Source organism: Ceratotherium simum, chromosome 14 (assembly GCF_057802395.1).
Source record: "Ceratotherium simum simum isolate JZ-2026a chromosome 14, ASM5780239v1, whole genome shotgun sequence".
NCBI classification, from domain to species: domain Eukaryota; kingdom Metazoa; phylum Chordata; class Mammalia; order Perissodactyla; family Rhinocerotidae; genus Ceratotherium; species Ceratotherium simum.
Window position 1 is genome coordinate 11,044,416 of NC_141913.1, and position 17,384 is coordinate 11,061,799.

A 17,384-nucleotide genomic window follows, 5' to 3' on the forward strand; every position below is an offset into this window, starting at 1 on the left:
AAACCGTTCAAGAAAATAGAGGTAGAAACTCTAATAAGAAGCAACCAAAAATGTAAATTATAGGATCTCTAACTTTTAAGTCAGTCTAGCACCTAGTAGCTATAGCTAACTGTTGGTTGATAAGGGCATATTCTGCTGGGTTCTAATGTCTACTGGTTTTTGACCATAATCTCTTTTCTATTTTATCATATCTCTCTGGAAAACTTTACTATACTTTTTTAAAAGCCTATATTAATGTACTCAAATATTTAGTGTATGCTTTTTATGCACAAGACAGTATACTAATCATTATGGGGGACATAAAAACATAGCCTTTGTGAAGCTTATAAGAGTGGAAATGAGATTATAGGTGTCTTACATACTTTAAGTTACTTATATATGTATGTATATAGTGTTAAAAAATCGTTCTTTAGATGTTCAGACAAACAGAAGATCAGTTTTCGCCAGCACAATCACAAAAGGTTTCATTAAATTTTTCACTAGCACAATCACAAAAAGTTTCATTAAAAAAGTGGCAGCGGGCCGGCCCCGTGGCTTAGCGGTTAAGTGCTCGCGCTCCGCTACTGGTGGCCCGGGTTCGGATCCCAGGCACGCACCGACGCACCGCTTCTCCGGCTGTGCTGAGGCCGCGTCCCACGTACAGCAACTAGAAGGATGTGCAACTATGACATACAACTATCTACTGGGCCTTTGGGGGGAAAAAAAAAAAAAAGGAGGAGGATTGGCAATAGATGTTAGCTCAGAGCCGGTCTTCCTCAGCAAAAACAGGAGGATTAGCATGGATGTTAGCTCAGGGCTGATCTTCCTCACAAAAAAAAAAAAAAAAAAAAGTGGCAGCTAAGTTAAGCCTTAAAGAATGGTTAGAATTTTTATAAAGAATACAGAATAGGAAGATATATCTAGCTGGAGAGAACTGCCCAAAAGTAAGGAGGTTGAAAAGAAAGCACTGTGTTGAAGGCAGGGTTTCTCAGCCTGGCACTACTGGCATTTTGAGCTGGAGAATTCTTCATTTGGTGGGGGGCTAGCTTCTACGTTGTAGGATGTTTAGCAGTATGCCTCGCCTCTACCCACTAGAGGCGAGTAGCAGCCTCCCAGTCATAACAACCAAAAAATGTCTCAAGACTTTGCCAAATGTCCCCTGGGGGTGTGCTAGCACCCCTGGTTGAGAACCTGTGGTTTAAGGCAGCAGTTCCCAGTGGTTTGTGTACCAATCTGGTCACTGACAAAAAGTCATACTGATGAAAAAAAGAGAAAAAGGATCATATATCAATTCACAAAGCTAAAATTATTAATTTATAGGTATGTCTTCTGAGATTGTGTCCTTCCTACTTGTGTAGTGTTAAAATGCTCTTTTATGAAATGATGGTAATAGTAGATAGCTGAGAAAAAGGTTTTTTTGGTATGTCTACTAAATAAACCTTCACTAACCTTTAAATTGGGCTTATTAGATTGTACTGAAATAGTCTATTTAGCATTTAGTCTCAGACAGTAGTTAGTGAGCTCCTTGATAGCAGAAATCATGCCCTCCTACAGCTGTGCCCTCATATCTGGCACAAAGAGGGACTCAAATGTCTGTTAAAGGTAAGCTGGGACTAGAGAGTAGGATATGCTGAATGCCAAGGAATCTGTTTTGTAGGTGTGGAGGCTCACTGAAGGTTCCAGGCAGGATGGACAACCTATGTGGTGATTTATATGGGACCTTACTCACTCAATGTCTGCTTGTCAAAGTTACACTTTTCCTTCAAGGTCCTGCTGATAAGTCATCGCCTCTGTAAAGTCTTTCCTGTTCTTTCTGCTTTCCCACAGTATTTTCCATATATTCTTTTGACATTAATTACATAATAGCTTGCTTTATAGTTATTTATATGCAGGTCTACCTTGCCCATTAAAATGTAAGCTCTAATATTTACTGAGCATCTACCATGTTAGGTAATGTCAAGCACTATACATCTATTACTTCATTCAAGTTTCACAACAGTCTTGAAAAGTATATAGCACCAGCTAGTCTTTATAAGTGAGGAGACTGAGGCTTAGTCAAAAAGGTTAGATAACTTGGTTGAAATCTCTGGGCTAATAAGAGATGAAAATGAGATTCAAAAAACCCATACTCTTTCCACATGCATATATTATAAATGTGTTCATTAAGTGTGTACTGAGAGTTTAGAGAGAAAGATGCCAAACAGAAGAATCAACCTATGTTAATTTCTACAAGCTCCCTTCTCTTCACTCTATGTCAATCTTCCAAATGTTTTTATTTATCACAATTTTATATATAATAAAGAATTATTGTAAATCTGGTGTAGAAATGGTTTCCAAAGCCTTTATAAAATTGTATGCTATTTCTTAATGTATTAGCTTCAAATACACCCTTTCTGATCCTTAGTGTAGTAAAATCTGGATAGTTCTGAAGTTTGTTACAAAAAGAATTTTAAAATGTTTATCTGTTGGGGGCGGGCCCCGTGGCTTAGCGGTTAAGTGCGCGCGCTCCGCTGCTGGTGGCCCGGGTTCGGATCCCGGGTGCTCACCGACGCACCACTTCTCCGGCCATGCTGAGGCCGTGTCCCACATACAGCAACTAGAAGGACGTGCAGCTATGACATACAACTATCTACTGGGGCTCTGGGGTAAAATAAATAAATAAATAAAATTATTAAAAAAAAAAAAAGTTTATTTGTTGGCATGACAAAAGAAGTGTAAAGAGGAGTGTACTGCTTGCTATATTTATAATGCAAAGAACACCCAGTTAAGTTCTTCCTTGGGGGAAATAATTATCAGAAAGCCATGGTTATCACATATTGTATATAATTTTATGAATAAAATCAATGTTTCTATGACTCTTCTGAGCAAACCTAGAGCTATTATTATTCTGTAGAACCCTGTATAGTCAAAAGAATGGTAAGACAATCCATTGAACATTAGGTTACAATCATTAAAAAGTAATTTTACCTTGTCTTGCCGTATATTCATTGTCTTCAATTAACCTCGCTAAACCAAAATCCGCTATTTTGCACACAAGATTTTCTCCTACAAGAATATTAGCAGCCCGAAGATCTCGGTGAATATAGTTCATCCTTTCAATATATGCCATACCATCAGCAATCTTGGAAAGAAAAAAAAGACATATGGGACAAAGGGAAGGAGGGAGAGGACAATTTTGGTTAATGTTAAGTCAGATCACTGAAAAATCATATCTCAAAAGGAGATGATGGTAACAGGGCAAAATCTAGCAGACAATAGGAAAAACAGAAAACACTAATGGAGGAGGAGGAGGAGAGGGAGGGGGAGAGGGAAGGAAGGAGAAGTAGAGGAGGAAGGGGGAGTAAGAGGAGGTGGGAGAGTGGGAAGGAGGAGGGAGAGGAGGAGAAAAAACAACAGTGATGTATATGGCCCACAAAGCCTAAAACATTTATCTGTTACCCTTTACAAAAACAGTTTTCCAATCCCTACCATAGAATGTCTAAGAGCCCTGAACTCAGGAGCATGGACTAGGCTTGGCATATGCTAAAGTCTCACATGGACAGTTTCTTGGTATAAAATTTTTCTAAACTGCCAGATTCCATGGACATCTGGATGCTCACTGAGAGAGGAGTTTTAAAACCATTATGTCAACCAAAGCCAACTAAAGGCCCCTTGAACACCTACCACATACCTGAATAGAAACTATTATAGTTTTCACTTATATTTAAAAACAAAAATGAGAAGAATAAAAATATCCCATTTTAAATGTATATTGCCATCTTAAACAACAAATTCAGCATATACTTTAGATTTCCAATATTTTCTTTGGAATAGCAATCATTCATTGTCTTAAAATTTATCTGTTGAAATATACATACATATAAATTTTATATTTGTGGATGCACATGCTTCTAAAAGGCCACATGTTCCAGGACAGCACTGTACTGGGAGTTACATGCCTGGTGCTAATACTAATAAGTTATATGAGTTTTAGGTACCTCGGTCTTCAGATACTACGTTATCTGTACCACAAGAAGATCAGACTGAATTATCTCTAATGTTCCTTCCAGCTCTAAAACTCCATGGTTTCACTACATAAACAAGAGTAATTCTACTAAGATTATTTTACACTTTTAATGTACACTTTCAATTCAAATTGATACATGTATAGATACACAAGTACCTGAGCAGCCATATCAACCAGTTGTGGGAGCTTCAAATACTTTCCATCTCCCTCCTTCAGGAAATCTAATAAGCTCCCTATCAGAGACAGCAAGACATTCATGGAAAATAAACACATCTTAAATTAGGGCTGAAACAAACATTCCCCACCTCCAAACAAATCACTACATCACAATACAAAACTTCAGCTTTTCATTCTTTAATATTTTTTGCAGCTTTGGAACTTCTGAATAATTATTGTTAAGAAGAGGTTTCTAAACTGAAATTTTATAAACTTCTAATAACATATGAAAAAAGAGAAAATGCAATAATCTCACCGGGTTATAGGCATTCCCTCCTTGCTTTGATCAAGAGCAGCAGTCCCAATTTTGATTCCAAAAGTAGTATTAGGTACTTATATATTTTTAAGTCACTCTGAATCAAGAGGTCAGACAAGTGGGAATATCTTGGGGGGTACTTAAAACTAAATCTGGATGGCTGAGTTGACATGGAAGTGTTAGTCCAACCAGCTTCTCTCAATTTTAGCAGAAGATACCACAGAACAGCAAACTACTATGAATAACAGCAGAGAGAAAGGCTAGAAGGAAAAGTCTAGTTGCTATTCTTCTATTACTAGATAAAAATTTACCATGTACCTGAATTTAATCAAGAGAAAATAAACCTGAGTTAAGGTGGATTTTATAAAATGGCTGTACCATTCTCTTCAAAAATAACAATGTTATGAAAGACAAGAAAGGCAGAGGGACTGCTCCAGATTAAAGGAGACCAAAGAGAAATGACAACTAAAAGAAATCCACGACCATGGATTGGATACTGGATCAGAGGAAAAATTACTATAAGTAAGGACATCATTGGGACGACTGGTGAAATCTCAATATGGACTGATATTAGATAACGGAATTGTATCCATATTACATTTCCTAAATTTGATCATTGTACTGTGGTTATGTAAGACAATGTTCTTGTCTTAAGGAAACAAACATTGAAGTATTTAGAGGTAAAGGGAATATGTCTGCAATATACTCTCAAATGGTTCAGAGAAAACCCCTTATATTTCATATATTGACAGCTACATCTAGTTAACAATTGGCAAATCTGGCTGAAACATATACAGGAATTCTTTGTATTATTTTTGCAACTTTTCTATAAGCTTAAAAATATTCCAAAATAAAAGTAAAATCAAAACAAAACAAAACAAAGAAAGCCCTTTCCACGTTGACAGGATTGTGAAGCAAGGGAGAGTCATGACTTAGACTGATTTACAGAGATTAAAAGTCAGAGAATATCTATATTTCTTCTGGTCGGTCTACTCCAGGGGGAACATGTTAATGTGTGTATCCATTTATCTGCCCATTCAAATATCTGCTGAGGGTCTACTACACGTGAAGCACTGTAAAAGGTATAGAAGATACAAAGATACATAAGTCATGGTCCCTGGCTGTGAAAAGATCTTGATCTAGTATAAAAGTATAGTATATAGATCTAGAAATTATAGAATATCTGTAAACAAATAAATACTGTACAGTAGATGTTATAAAAGTTATTGCAAAAACTACAGTGGAGACACAATGGATATGGTTGATTCTATGGAGAAGTCAGAAATGGCTTCACAGAGGAGATGCATGTTAAAGGATGAAACGGAGGCAGACAGGAAATTCCAGGGAGACAGAATAACAAGAACAAAGGCAGTAATGCATGAAACAGCACAGTAAGTTCAGGGAACTGAAAATAGTCCTTCTTATGCAAGAATACAGGGCTCAAAAATGGGAACTGATGAGAAAGAGGCTGCAGAAGGAGAGTCAGAGCACAGAAGGCAATGCATGAATGGAGTGTATATGACATTTTATGCTGAGAAGCAATATGATCAGATTTATGTTGAAAAAGAAATCACTCCCACAGTACTATGAAGACTAAAATCGGGCCAAAACTGCACCAGAGGAATAAGTTTAAATTTCCTACAACAATCTAGGAAAGAGAAACTATTATGTTAAGGTCTAGCAGTGACAGTGGGAATGGGGAGAAGGGGAAAATTTCCAGAGGGATTTAATAAATGGGATCAATGACACTCAATGGACTATTATTACATAAGGGGGTAGGGAAGTGAAGCTTGCTGGGCCCCATTCCCAGAGTTTGCATTTCTAACAAGTTTCCAGGTGATGCTAATGCTGCTGCCATCCAAAGCATTAGAGACTCCTGCACATGAGCAAAAGAAGGCAAGCCCAAGAATATTCACTGTAGCACAGTCTGTAACAGTGACAAACTAAAAGCAACCTAAACGGTCATTGGGAAAGGAATGAATAAACCATGGTATACTCACACAGAATCTCATTCAATAGTTAGAAGTATACAAATTAGATATTCCCTTATTCTCATATGAATAAATCTTAAGAACATAATGTTGAATGAAAATAAAGCTAGTTACATTTATGTAAGTTAAAAACATACAAATACTCTTAATAGGTAAATATATTAGTAAAAGTATACCAATACGAAAAACACAAATGAGAAAGGTTAAGCACCAAATTCAAAACTGAGGTTACCTCTGAAGGGAAATGGGCCCAAAGGAGCCTGAAAGGAGGGCTGAAAGGAGAATGGGCTCAACGAGGGGTAAAAACAAGAATTCAATTGGATCTTTAATGTTTTGTTTCCCCAGCAGAAAGATCTGAAGCAAATATGGCAAAATGTAAACAGTTAAATTTGGATGGCAGAGACATGGGTGTTATGGTACTCTTTGTATGTTCGAAATAGTCTATAATTTTAAAAAATGCTCTATGAAAACTATTGACATTAAATAAATTTGAATAGCTTTAAGAAAACAGTAAACGGATGGTTAGGAAGTGGAGACAAGGAGCACTGCCTATTCTTAAAAAATCTTGGCTGTGCAATCCTAAGAAAAAAGAACAAAGCAGGAGGCATCACAATCCTTGACTTCAAAACATACTACAAAGCAATAGTAATCAAAACAGCATGGTACTGGTACAAAAACAGACACACAGATCAATGGAACAGAATAGAAAGCCCAGAAATAAAACCACACATATACAGACAGTTAATTTTCGACAAAGGAGGTAAGAACATACGATGGAGAAAGGAAAGTCTCTTCGATAAATGGTGTTGGGAAAACTGGACAGCCACATGCAAAAGAATGAAAGTGGACCATCTGCTATTGCCATTTCACAAAAATTAACTCAAAATGGATCAAAGACCTGAAGGTGAGACCTGAAACTATAAAACTCATAGAAGAAAATATAGGCAACACACTATTTTACATTGGTCATAAAGGAATCTTTTCAGATGACATGCCTACCCAGACTAGGGAAAACTAAAGAAAAAATAAACAACTGGGACTTTATCAGATTAAAGAGCTTCTACAAGACTAACGAAACCAGAATCAAGATGAACAGACAACCCACCAGCTGGGAGAGAATATTTGCAAAACATATATCTGACAAGGGGTTGATCTCCATAATATATAAAGAACTCACACAACTGAACAACAAAAAAACAAACACCCGATCAAAAAATGGGCAGACACTTCTCCAAAGAAGATATACAGATGGCCAATAGGCACATGAAAAGATGTTCAACATCACTAATCATCAGGGAAATGCAAATCAAAACAACACTAAGATATCACCTCATGCCGGTTAGAATGGCTATAATCACCAAGACAAAAAACAACAAATGTTGGAGAGGATGTGGAGAAACAGGAACCCTCATACACAGCTGGTGGGATGCAAACTGGTGCAGCCTCTATGGAAAGCGGTATGGAGATTCCTCAAAGAATTAAAAATAGAGATGCCCTATGATCCACCTATCGCACTACTGGGAATCTATCCAACGAACCTGAAATCAACAATCCAAAGAGGCTTATGCACCCCTATGTTCACTGCAGCATTATTTACCATAGCCAAGAAGTGGAAGCAACCTAAGTGTCCCTCGACTGACAACTGGATCAAGAAGACGTGGTATATATATACAATGGAATACTACTCAGCCATAAAAAAAGACAAAATCGTCCCATTTGCAACAACATGGGTGGGCCTGGAGGGTATTATGTTAAATGAAGTAAGCCAGAAAGAGAAAGACAAACACTGTATGATCTCACTCATATGTGGAATATAAACCAACACATGGACAGAGAAAACTGTATTAGGGACAGAGAAAACTGTATTGTGGTTATCAGGGGCAATGGGGGTGGGGGGTGCACACAAGGGGTGAAGGGAGACATACATTTGGTGATGGACAAACAAAAATGTACAACCCAAAATTTCACAATGTTAAAAACTATTAAAACATCAATTAAAAAAAAATGGAAAAAAAAAAAAACCTCGGCTGTGAAGGGAAGCAAAAAGGTAGAACAGTAGGTGAAAAGCAGATGATGGGACCAAGGGAGGGTTTTCTTTTTAAATGTAAGGAAGGATCAAGAATGCAGTAAAGGAACTGTCCTTAAATAGAGGACAACAGACTTCTTCTTAGCCTGCAAGACAGATTGATGTCATATAAATATTCTACATGACAAAGCAGCATATATAGAAAGCAGCAGAAGACAGTTCTTTGTTTAGGATTGAGAATCTAGATAAGGTGCCATGATCAATACACTAAGTAGAACATCATTCAGTGAAACAATAGATTAATTGCTAAAATAGTGCAAAAGCTGCAGACCACAGAAAACCAGGATTGGAATTTGTCATTTTGACAATTCCTTTTCTCTGATCTTTAACCAATCACAACAAATTTCACCCCTCCCACCTCTCAATGTTTCTTACATCCATTTATCATAGAACATTTTGGACTATATCAGTGGTCCTTAACCTTTTTTGGTTCATGGATTATTTTGAGAATCTGATGACAACTATGCACTCTCTTCCTAGAAAAACATGGATAAGTATGCAAAAATTGACACATAACTTCAGAGGAAGTTCATAGACCCTCTGAAGCTCATTCATGACCCTGGCAGAGAGTAGGTACTCAATAAATATAGTGAAATCAATTCAAAGGTGTCCTTAGGTTTGTCTCATATACCTCTCTAGCCTTAATTTCAACTATTTACCTTCCATACATTCTACCACCCATGACTTTGTTCCCCATTTCCTCATATCCTCTTAACTCAGCAAAAATACCCATATCCTTCTCTTCACCCATCCATATCCTTCATAACCTTAAATGGCAGTTCAAGATTTGTCTTTTCTACTAATTTTTCTCAATTTATTTCAGTCTGTGTGATCTCTTCCTCAATTTCTATCATACTTACTGAATGATCAAACACCCGGAAATTCATTATGCTTTGGCCTGCAGCATTTTGTTTGTTTGTTTATAGTGAACTGTTATTTAACTTTATACTGAAAATTAACTCTTCAGCAGGTTAGGTCTTTTCTCTCCAAATTCAATGTAAGTTACTTGGGGGGCTTTATTTCTTTGATATAATAACTAGCAGAGTGCTTTGTATATTAGAAGCATTCAATACATTTTGGTTGTTAATAATTTCAAGAGTCATCTGATTATACACATTTCAGAGGATATAATGATCATGACAGACTGGGACATTAATGGAAGGCTTCAGACACTTCATTTAAGTACAATCTGAAGGAAGTATAGCTGATAGACTGGTCAAGAGATAGGGAAACCAAATTCTAGGTGAAGGAAATAACATGAACAAAATCACAGAAATAAGGGGCAACAAGAAGACCCATCTGACCAGAAAAGTGTGTTTATGTGAGAGCACATGAGGCAAGGAGTTTGGACAGATTACAGAGGGCCAACTGCTAAGTACCTGAATAGCAAGATGGAGAATTACAGAGTTTAAAACTAGACAGGACTTCTGTGATTTTGTATTGTAAATCTCCCATCTAGAAATAATCCCAATCCAGCAATCTGATAACATCGACTTCTACTATGTTCCCTCAATTAAATAACTCTTAAAATCAACATACAAAGCTAAAGGGACCATTAACTTTACCTCCATTATATTCTTATGCTATCAGTATCCTGATTTAACTTCCTTCTCGGTGTCCCTCTTCTCCTTTCCCTTTCTAGTTCATCCAGTGCACTTTCTGAAATGTGTTATTTGGCAGTTGTTTGTAGCAGAGATTCCCTCCAAAAAGTGCCATGTACTTTGGGGCTTCAGGTATGTTTTGGCTATCAACTAATAGGCTATGTAAGTTCTTGACTTTTGTTTTCTCAGTTCCTTTGGGGAGTGGGGGGAATTCTTATATCAAGTGTATAGCTTGTAGTTCACCCTGTCACCACGAGGTGGAACTACATTGTTGGCCAAGATGGACTACTAAAGAGGGAAGACATTATCAGTGGCTTTAACCATGGGTTAGTGATTCATTAGGAGTAAAAAAAGTAGATAAAATTCAAGATGGGTAAAAAGCAGGCCTGTTAGCATATTTGGTGACTTACTGGTTCCTCTTCTGAAGCATCATTAGCAAAGGGAAAAAGAGTGAAGGGCAACAGCCTTCCCTTCTCTTTATCCTGGCCCTAACCATCTCTGTTACTGAGGATTCCACTTGGGGTCTGGGATTTGGGAGAATGGAGAAATTTCAGTTGACAGCAGTAGAAAAAGAAGTTTCTAGGAGTCCTGACTATGGAGATTATGCTTATCTTAAAATGAGATAAAATCAATTTCCTTAACTTCACCTGATTTCTTTGCTTTAGTACTAAAGATGTATCTTTCTGATTGTATTATTTTAGTTCAATTTGTACAAATACTTGTTTCCCTAGTTATTCCATTTCCTTTAGTCAAATCTATTTACAAAATAAATTCAGCCTGCCTAATTTTTCTTTTAAAATTTGTACTATCCTTTGGAATAACTGGAGCTAATCATACTCTATTAAATGCAGTATTAGATTTCCTCTTGTCAAATGTCTACATAAAAATCTTAAATTAGAAAACACTACATAATAAAAATATGTATGCATAAAAACAGACATTGTTAAAACAGAAGACTTGTTTAAATTTATCAACATGAATACCCTAAGAGATATAAATATACACATACCTTTTGACATAAATTCAGTGACAATATAAATTGGCTCTTCAGAAACAACAGCATATAGTGGAACAAGTTTATCATGTCTCAATTTTTTCATTATCTGAGCCTCTTGAAGAAAAGCTTCTGGCATCATTGTACCTGGTTTTAGTGTTTTGATTGCTACTTTTGTGGTTCCATTCCATGTTCCTAGAGAAACAACACATTTTACTGTTTTAATCTATATTTTAAGGGATTTTAGATCAAACTTCAATGAACAGCAGTTACCTTAAATATTTAAACATATTTCATCATAAATTGTGGTATTTTAATCTATGGCTGAACAATGACAAATAACAAAAGTTCAGGCTTCTTACCCATCCATACTTCACCAAAACATCCTTGTCCTAGTTTAACCTCTAGTCGCAAAGATTCTCGAGGGATTTCCCAAGCATCTTTTGCTAGACCTTGAGTCTGGGGTTTCACAGTTGGACACACAGTTGTTAACTTATGGCATAAACCATCAGCATGTTCTAGATAAACGAATAAACTATACTGTAAAATTAGTTAATTACAAAAATTAAGATACAAATAGCATATCAATGTTTTTAAAGTTTAAATTGTAGAAAATAAAAAAAAAAACAATGTTCAATCGAAGAGCACAAAAAGAGAGTTGTATATAAGAAGCAAAACATTAGAAGTGAAACATTTTGTTTAATACATTTTTAAAGTTATTATTTATTGAATGCATATGTCCCAGCTATTGTACTAATTCAGCACTTGATAAACATCTCATATAAATGAGGCTTGGAAAACTTAAGCAACTTTCTCAAGGTCACCCAGTTAGTAAGTGATGGAGATGGGATTAAAACTCTAGGTCTGGCTGCCTCCACAGTCCTGCTTTTGCCTACTGTGCTTTACTTCTTCCCAAAGAAAATGCTATCACTGTTATTTCTAATAACCACTAATGTAAGACATATAGTGAAAATCAAGGAAAAACTTCTTCATTTAGGGGATTGATTTTTAAATAAGGGAGACACAAAAACAAGGAATCCCAAATTTATAGTGGTTTGACTTGTGAATCTTGCTTATACAATGTTTCTTACTGTAAATAAGGTATGTTTCCTCCCATTCTCAGTAAGTAACCACACAAATCCACATTCTAACAAGTGCAATTACACTTTGAGACACAAGACTCTAATACGGAATATCTTTCAAAGGTTCTTGAGAGACTGAAGAATACCTATAGTTGCTATAGGTTAATTTTCCAGGAAAAGAAAAATGCCTCTTCAGATCAAATTTCACTGGATTTCTACTTTAAGAAGTCTTATGTGGTCCAGCCCATGCAGAGGAAGGTAACCCAAAAGGACATCTGATACAGCTTTTTATTTTAAATGTTTAGTTATACCTACTTAATAAGTGTCCCTAAACAAAATATTTACTTTTACGCTTTTTAAAATTTACTTTCATAATCTATCTTGGTCTTCAGCTGTTAAGAAATGGAACTCCAATGTAAACAGTATGCCAGTAAGATATAAGGACTCAAATGATACTAGTCTAATTTTAGCACATTATCCAAGAACCCAATTCAGGTAATAAGTATTACCTGTTCCTCATTTTAAAACTAGAATACAACACACATTTATTGAACACATACTGTGTGTAAAGTAGCATGCTAATCCTTAACAGACATAAAGAACATGGATTCTGTCCTCATAAAATAGAACATGAGGAAATATGTGAAATATTCACATACCTGTGTAGTGTTTTACCAATTTCTGCAGAGTATCAAATTGTGCTCTAGTTGTGATATAGTATCCACCGTTGTCAAGTTTCCTAATTTTGTAATGTTTCACATTGTCACCCCTTACCTCATCCCAATCACGAATAGAGAGGGAATAAGCACCTAAGGGGGAAAATGAATACTTTTACTGTATCTTTTTCAAAATACTGCACAAGAAAATTTTTATACTTATATTATATTAATATAACAATATTCATACCTTTAGTAGTTTCACTCTCTCTTACTAAGAAAATACCTCGTTGATTCCCAGGATTCAGCAGTAATCTTTCAGCATCTTTTCTCCCCATTTTGCCAAAATACCATCTGGAAAAAAATGAATAGTGTTCTGAGTTAGACAGGTGTAAGGATCAGAAAAATTACACCTAAGTATTAGTAAGAATGGAGTGGGATAGGGAGGATGACAAAGAATAGCTATAGAATACAGCTGAGAAATATAGTAAAACACAATGAAGGATCTTTCTTTATTAAGTACGAATATTATAAGTATCACTGTCAGAATGTACTCTGTCATAGTACTTTCATGGACTGACTACTCAACATGTCTTTTAAACTCCGCTCAGCAGTCACAGGAACAGTAAATGGAGAAGGAAAGGCAACAATGACACACAGAGCCTTTCAGTCAGTGACAGACAGCAATATTAAGACTACAGTAGGAAGAACAGAAGTGGTTCTCTGGCAAGTGTGATCATCTGTATTCAGTAAGATGCAAGTAAACCAAATCCAAATGATCAGGAACTCTAAATTAGTGTAGGCTTGATTTAATACAGTTTTGTGAATAAAAATTACAGTTCTGCTGTGGAGGAGCTCACAGAATAGTGGAGAAGACAGACAAAAGAATAAAAAAGAAAGTAACAAAGTACCAAAGCAGAACAGAGAGTCATGGAGACAAATTTATCATTCATAAAAGCAAACAAACATTGACAGAGCACCTACTATGTGCAAGGCAGCGTGTTTAGTGTTGTGATAGGAAAACGAAGTAGCATTTACAGATCCCAGATAAAATTGGTTTGACCTAAAAGTAATATGTTACTGAAGGCGAGCTTTAACTTTTTAAAAGTTGCAAAAATTGTACAGAGAAGTCCTACATACCTTCCACCCAGGTTTCCCAACTGTTAATATTTTGCTGTCACATTCTCTCTTTCCCTCTGTGTGTGCGTTTTTCCAAATCGATTGAGTAGGTTGCAAACATGCTGAATCATTACCCCTAAAAACTTCAGGGTGGGGGCCGGCCCAGTGGTGTAGTGGTTAAGTTCACGCACTCCACTTTGGCAGCCCAGGGTGCGCAGGTTCAGATCCCGGGTGCGGACCGACGCACCGCTTGTCAAGCCATGCTGTGGCGGCATCCCATATAAAACAGAGGAAGATGGGCACGAATGTTAGCCCAGGGCCAATCTTCCTCAGCAAAAAGAGGAGGTTTGGCAATGGATCTTAGCTCAGGGCTAATCTTCCTCACCAAAAATAAACAACAACAAAAAAATTTCAGTGTGTCTTCCTAAAAGACAAGGACACTCTCCTACATAACCACAGAGCAAACACCTAAGTCAAGAAATTCACACTGATACAATACTATCAACCGAGGGTAAATAGTTTGTGTGTGTGGAAGACTGGCTCTGAGTTAACATCCGTGTCCATGTTCCTCTATTTTTTTTGTATGTGGGACTCAGCCACAGCATGGCTTGATAAGCAGTGCACAGGTCCATGCCAGGGATCGGAACCCACGAACCCCAGGCCACTGAAGCGGAGCACGTGAACCTAACCACTACGCCACTGGGCTGGCCTGAGGGTAAATTTTTCTTTTTCTTTTTGGTGAGGAAGATTAGCCCTGAGCTCACACCTGTTGCCAATCCTCCTCTTTTTTGCTGAGGAAGATTGGCCCTGGGCTAACATCCGTGCCCATCTTCCTCTACTTTACGTGAGACGCCTGCCACAGTGTGGCTTGATGAGCGGTGTGTAGGTACGCGCCTGGGATCCGAACCTGCGAACCCCGGGCTGCTAGAGGCGGAGTGCACGAACTTAACCACTATGCCACCGGACCGGCCCCTGGAGGGTAAATTTTTGAAGTGAGATAGTCTGCAGATTAAAAGAGTTAATATAATTTTTTTAAAGTGAAAAAATAAAGGATAGAGACTAGGTATAACGCTGTATTATTAATGCAGATTCATTCTGATCCTACTATAAGTGAATACTATGGCATTAATTATTAATTTTCAAGTAACATCTCCTATTAATATGATACATTAGCTGTATTAAGACTGGTATGTAATTGTGTGAGTGTAAAGATGTGGCTAAGTAGAATGTACATTAAAACATTTTTAAAATCAAAATAATTAATAAAATATGAAGTAGTGCCATACTCTTCTGCTTGAATGGAGTCTGCAGGGGCTACATAATTGCTGGGGATATAGCCATTCTTTCCTGTAGCAATTGATCTTGCTTCCCACCAGTCTCCTTCCCTGCAACACATAAAACAATCACCACAAGGCAGACTATTGCTCAAAAAGCAATCTATTGCAGTGTTGTCTTGTATCTAAGGCAGACAAGAAGTATTACTTTCATTTTTTATTTATGCATTCATCTGATCAAGAATTAAATTCAAAGAGTAATATTGAAAAATAGCTTACATCAATTAAGGGAATAAGGCTAACAAAAGCATAATTTCATATTTCTGCTCCAAACCAAAAAAACCCAAAAAACCAACCACTTTAATTTTACTTACAAGATCTCTTTTTATATAACTCTTTCAACCTAAGACAATAAACTATACTGAATAAAACAATTTGGGAGGTAAATCTTTCAATTTACTCAGTTTTGACTGAATGTTTTCTTTTTTAAAAGCTTTATTGAGATATAATTTGCATGTCATAAAATTCCCTCATTTAAGATGTACAATTTAGTGGGTTTTAATATATTCACAGACTTGTGCAACTGTTACCACAATCAATTTTAGAACATTTTCATCACCCCAAAAAGAAACCCCATACCCATTAAAAGTCACTCCCCACTCCTCTTCCCCTCCCACCACTACAAGCCACTAATCTACTTTGTTTCTATGGATATGCCTACTGTGGGCATTTCATAAAAATGGAATCATATATCGTGATCTTTTTGACTGGCTTCTTTCACTTAGCATAATTTTTGCAAGGTTCATTTATGTCATAGCATGCGTCAGTAATTCATTCTTTGTTTTTTTTGCCAAATGCTTTTCTTTTTAACAGTGCATAAAATTATAACGTTCCTTTTTAGTCATTTTAGGAAAAAAAATCAGGATGCCCTAGACCTCCTGTAGCCAAAATATTAGCAACAAGCAATAACAATAAAAAATTTAATTCCTGGAATAAAGTATATTTATAAAAACGTTATCTATAAATATCCAAAGAAGACTAAAATCAATTCAGAACACGAGAACTATATGTAGTTTGTAATACATAAGCCTTGACTTTTCCCGAATTAATGGGAAAGGAGCGAATATTACCAGTCTCTAATGAGGAAGAGATATACGGATTCCACAAAAGAGTAAACGCAGGTTTTGTTTTACCAGAAATATTTAAAATATTTTGTCTAAAGTGAAATTTTATAAATGCTTGAGGTGAATTTGCTCTCTAGAAAATGAAATGGAAAATCCTTTGGTAATTCAAGTATTTACAAACTCATACACTTGCAGTTTCCTAGTATATATTAAGTACTTTCATATACACAAATTGAAAACTTTGCATTTGATCCTGCTAACCATTCACTGATGCATGCAAACATTTACTGAATATCTTTTAAGTGACAGACTTTACAATAGGGTGTGCTGGAAACAGAGGTAAAAAGACAGTCCTTACCCTCAAGGAACTCACAGTCTAGAGCAGGATTTCTCAACCTCGGCAGTATTGATACTTTGGGCTGGATAATTCTTTGTTACAAGGGGCTGTCCTGTGCTTTGCAGGATGTTCTACAATATCCCTGGTCTCTACCCACTAGATGACAGTAGCACCCTGACTATAACAACCACAAATGTCTCCAGACATTGCTCCAGACAAAGGTCCCCTGGGCGATTCTGCCCCAGATTGAGAACCACTGGTCTAAAAGAATGATAAGCAAGTGATAAATTATAATTCAAAATTGTGATGGCAGCTATGGTTGAGGTTTGCACAGAGTGCTATGTGAACATGTAAGAGAGACACCTAGTCCAGCAGGAGGTGGGAACTGGGCCAGGTGGAAGAGGAAGAATGTTAGGAAAGGCTTCCTTGAGAAAGGACTTAGTAATATACATTTTGAAGGATGAGTAGTGTTGGCCAGATAAAGGAAAAAAGTGGAGAGTCAAGAAGTCACATTCCAGAAAAAAGAAATCATATGTGTATGGAGAGGGTGAGAAACCCCAGCGCAGTCAGAAAACTGCAAGTAATTCAGTATGGCTAGGCAGTGGAGTGAGAAGGGGAAGAAGCTCAATGAATGACGCCTACTGTTACTACTGTTTCCTTTTA

General features: G+C 36.7%; 1 protein-coding gene across 3 annotated transcripts in view; it reads right to left on the reverse strand.

The window, feature by feature from the left end:
* Positions 1-17,384, reverse strand: part of YES1 (YES proto-oncogene 1, Src family tyrosine kinase) — an 89,548-nt gene that overhangs the window by 4,208 nt on the left and 67,956 nt on the right. For all 3 annotated transcript variants that reach the window (XM_087439031.1, XM_087439032.1, XM_087439033.1), the window contains exons 4-10: positions 15,273-15,371; positions 13,118-13,221; positions 12,871-13,020; positions 11,492-11,647; positions 11,145-11,324; positions 4,142-4,218; positions 2,947-3,100 (exon numbers count right to left, since the gene is read on the reverse strand). In XM_087439031.1, coding sequence (XP_087295157.1) covers positions 2,947-3,100; positions 4,142-4,218; positions 11,145-11,324; positions 11,492-11,647; positions 12,871-13,020; positions 13,118-13,221; positions 15,273-15,371 — 920 coding nt within the window. The remainder of the gene's footprint in view (positions 1-2,946; positions 3,101-4,141; positions 4,219-11,144; positions 11,325-11,491; positions 11,648-12,870; positions 13,021-13,117; positions 13,222-15,272; positions 15,372-17,384) is intronic.